Raw genomic sequence first — 3,646 nt, 5'->3', positions numbered from 1 at the left:
GTTGGAGAACAAGGCACTTCACAGGTTTTTCACATGGCAGTTGGGAAAATAGTTGTAGACGAGTTAAAAGGAACACAATGAGCCCATGGCAAACACTCTACTTTTATTGAACTGATGATACTATGCATCAAACCGTTTGTATGTGGGAAGGGGAAGATGAGCAGACTACAAGGGCTAAAAGGGCGCATCAAAGCGTGAACCACCCATGGAGACGACGATCTCGGGGGGAGAAAGAAGAGAAGCATCGCAAGCACGACCATCAGTTCAATGTAAACAAATACAAAAAACCAGTCCCCAGTTTGATCAGGCTCGCCCCCTCCGCGAATTCATCTAAGGGGGGCGATATATATCGAATGTAAGACAACGCAAATGGAAAAGGCATTGTTTATTACAGGCCTAAAAATACCACTCGCGCTCAGGCATATCCTCCTCTCCCTCCGTTATTCCAAGCTTCTGGGCACGAGACCTTCAAGTGTGGTGTCGTTTGTTCTTTGGCATCAACGATGACAGAACCTCGACGAGTGTGCTGATCTTACAGGCTCTTGGCTGCGGCGATGACGTTCTCCGCGGTGATGCCGTACTCCTTGTAGATCTTCGGGGCGGGAGCGCTGGCGCCGAACTTGTCGATGCCGATGGTCTTGCCCTTGGATCCGACATACTTTTGCCATCCGAGGGTAGAGCCAGCCTCAATGCTGATCCTTGCGGTGACGGCCTCAGGGAGCACGCTCTCCTTGTACTCATCTGACTGCTCGTCGAAGAGTTCCCAGCAAACAAATGACACAACACGGACGGTCTTCCCCTCCTTCGTCAACTCTTCGGCAGCCTTCACAGCAATCTCTACCTCAGAACCAGTGCTCATTATGATGTAGTCAGGCTTGTTTCCGGTCGAGTTGTCGGAAATGGTGTAACCACCCTTGGCAACGCCCTCAATTGAGGTACCAGGCAGATGAGGAAGCTTTTGCCTGGAGAGAGCCAGAATAGATGGCCTCTTCCTGTTGAGGACAGCCACCTTGTATGCCCCGGCAGTCTCCTTGCCATCAGCAGGACGGAACATCAGCATGTTCGGCATTGCGCGGAAGCTCACCAAGTGCTCAATGGGTTGATGGGTCGGGCCATCTTCACCCAGACCAATAGAGTCATGGGTCATGACATAGATAACTCCAGCTTCAGACAAGGCTGAGATCCTCATGGCACCTCTCATGTAGTCAGTGAAAACAAAGAAAGTTGCACAGTATGGAATGAGCCCTGGGGTGTGCAGCGCAATGCCGTTGCAAATGGCACCCATTCCATGCTCCCTGACTCCAAAGCGGACATTGCGCTCCTCAGGGGTATCCTTCTGGAAGTCGCCAAACATCTTGAGCAATGTCATGTTGGAGGACGCAAGATCAGCACTGCCTCCAATAAGACCAGGCACAACTTTAGCAAGTGCATTCAAGCATTGCTGGGAGAGATTCCTGGTGGCGTCTGCTGGGCTCTCTGTAGTGTATTGCTGGACAAATCAAACAATCTATCATTAGTGATCTCATTGTCTACATATCAGCTAAAGTTTCACAAGTAAATATGGCAAATCACTTACAGGAAGAGCATCGGCCCAGCCAGCGGGCAACTCTCCTGTGATGATGCTTTTCAAGGTGGCGGCATCTTCTGGGTACTTCTGCTCGTACTGTGCAAACTTAGCATCCCAGTCAGCCTCAAGAGCGGCACCTTGGGGAATATGGCGGCTCCAGTGGCTGCACAACAGTCCAGGCAAAAAGAAATTATAAGGTGGACACCAAGCAGGTTCACCATCCTCATTCAGATAACAAACACACACAATAAACAAACCTCTTGACATCCTCGGGCACAAAGAATGGCTCATATGGCCATCCAAGGTTTGCCCTGGTCGCTTCGACCTCGCTGGTGCCCAATGCAGCTCCGTGCACAGCGTATGAGTTGGCCTTGTTGGGAGATCCAAAACCGATTGTGGTGGTCACCTAAAAAGACCAAAATCTTGGCTAAATACGATGAACTGTACAACAACAACAAAATAGAGATGATTCTTCATCAGATAATAAAAGAAAGTAACCTTGATCATTGTGGGCTTGTCGGTAACTGATTTTGCTTCCTGAATGGCTTTACGGATCTCGTCATAACCATCGTTGCCATTCTTAACCCAGAGTGTGTGCCACCCAAGAGCCTCAAAGCGGCCACTCACATCCTCTGTAAAAGCAATCTCGGTGTCTCCGTCAATGGAGATGTGGTTGTCGTCGTAGAAAACAATTAGCTTGCCAAGACCCCAATGCCCAGCCAACGAGCAAGCTTCAGTCAAGATACCCTCCATGTTGCACCCATCTCCCACAATACAGTACCTGTACGAAATTTGCATACCAGGTTAACACACCGCACCACTCAAACTAAACGGAAGACAACAAGGTCAGAGTATTACGTGTAATGGTCAACGATTTCACTGTCGGGCTTGTTGAAACGAGCAGCCAGGTGCTTCTCAGCAAGCGCCAACCCGACGGCATTCGCGATACCCTGTCCAAGAGGACCTGCATAAGCCAATCAAAAGTCCAAATTAGTCTCAAACTACATCATGGCAGGTTGGAGTTACTGTGAGCTCAGCCCAGCTGAGATGAACAGACCAGTGGTGACTTCAACTCCGGGAGTCTCGAAGTTCTCGGGGTGGCCCGGGGTGGAGCTTCCCCACTGCCTGAACTGCTTCAGGTCGTCTTCCTGCAGCAGAACAGGGGACACGGTTACAACAAGATCAGTGGCGCCATAAGAGGTAAATCAGCCATGTTTTGAACACCTAAGAAGATTACTCCAGGTTTTAGACACTAAGTAGTAAACATGAGTGATGAATCCAAGGTGCACAATCTGAGTTTCCAACAATTTTTTGACAGTAGCGTTGAATTTAACTAAACAGATCTCTGACAAGTGGACAAAGGTACGGCGATTTCTACTAGGAAAGGATCGGCCCAAGAAAAATAGCAGTCAGGATCTGGCCTTTCGACTGTTTCACCTAACAAAGATCCAACTTTGCACAAACCTACTCCCGATTTCGCCGCCCCAACCAACCGAAATCGGCGGCACAGATGACAGGGCAGGAAAGGGAGAGAAAAACAACAGACGCGGACAGCGCGGGCGGCGGCGAGGCGAAGCGGGGGGCGGGGAGAGGGTTACCTTGACGGCGTCATAGCCGGCGAGGTGGAGGAGGGCGTACTGGAGCATGCAGCCGTGGCCGGCGGAGAGGACGAAGCGGTCGCGGTTGAACCAGTAGGGGTTCTTGGGGTTGTAGCGCATGACCTCGTCGTAGAGGATGTGGCCCATGGGCGCGCAGCCCATGGGCAGGCCGGGGTGGCCGGACACGGCCTTCTCGACGGCGTCGATGGCCAGGAACCGGATCGCGTTGACCGACTTGTCGAGCAGCTCGCCCGTGGCGGCCGCCTCGACGGTCTCGACGGCCGCGGAGGCGCGCACGCGCTGGCTGCCGCTCCTGCGGGAGGAGGGGGAGGCGGCGGCGGCTGGGGAGCCCCGGCGCGCCGGGAGCGGCGAGCGGAGGGCGCGGCCGGCGAGCGAGCTGAGGCGGAAGCCCAGGCGCTCAGCCGGGGCCGCGGCCGGGGAGGAGGGGGCGGCGCCCGCGCGGGCCGCGATGGTGGCGTGC

General features: G+C 53.3%; 1 protein-coding gene across 1 annotated transcript; it reads right to left on the bottom strand.

Moving 5' to 3' along the window:
* Positions 1 to 238: 238 nt before the first annotated feature.
* LOC123088174 (transketolase, chloroplastic) lies at positions 239 to 3,640 on the bottom strand. The gene is made up of 7 exons (XM_044510355.1): positions 3,166 to 3,640; positions 2,625 to 2,715; positions 2,426 to 2,531; positions 2,066 to 2,348; positions 1,825 to 1,973; positions 1,577 to 1,730; positions 239 to 1,489 (listed from the first exon to the last, which is right to left on the bottom strand). Exons 1-7 carry the CDS (start codon positions 3,325 to 3,327, stop codon positions 533 to 535), a joined length of 1,902 nt encoding a protein of 633 aa, XP_044366290.1. The 5' UTR covers positions 3,328 to 3,640; the 3' UTR covers positions 239 to 532.
* Positions 3,641 to 3,646: the final 6 nt, after the last annotated feature.

Source organism: Triticum aestivum, chromosome 4A, assembly GCF_018294505.1.
Source record: "Triticum aestivum cultivar Chinese Spring chromosome 4A, IWGSC CS RefSeq v2.1, whole genome shotgun sequence".
NCBI lineage: Eukaryota > Viridiplantae > Streptophyta > Magnoliopsida > Poales > Poaceae > Triticum > Triticum aestivum.
Note: the sequence above shows the minus strand (reverse complement) of the source record. Positions and strands in the feature narration are given on the sequence as shown.

Coding starts and splice junctions, on each gene's coding strand:
- LOC123088174 (XM_044510355.1), bottom strand. CDS start 3,327: ATGGGCTGCGCGCCCATGGGCCACATCCTCTACGACGAGGTCATGCGC. Junction 2,716..3,165: donor CCGGCTATGACGCCGTCAAG/GTAACCCTCTCC, acceptor GTTCTGCTGCAG/GAAGACGACCTGAAGCAGTT. Junction 2,349..2,425: donor GAAATCGTTGACCATTACAC/GTAATACTCTGA, acceptor AATTTCGTACAG/GTACTGTATTGTGGGAGATG.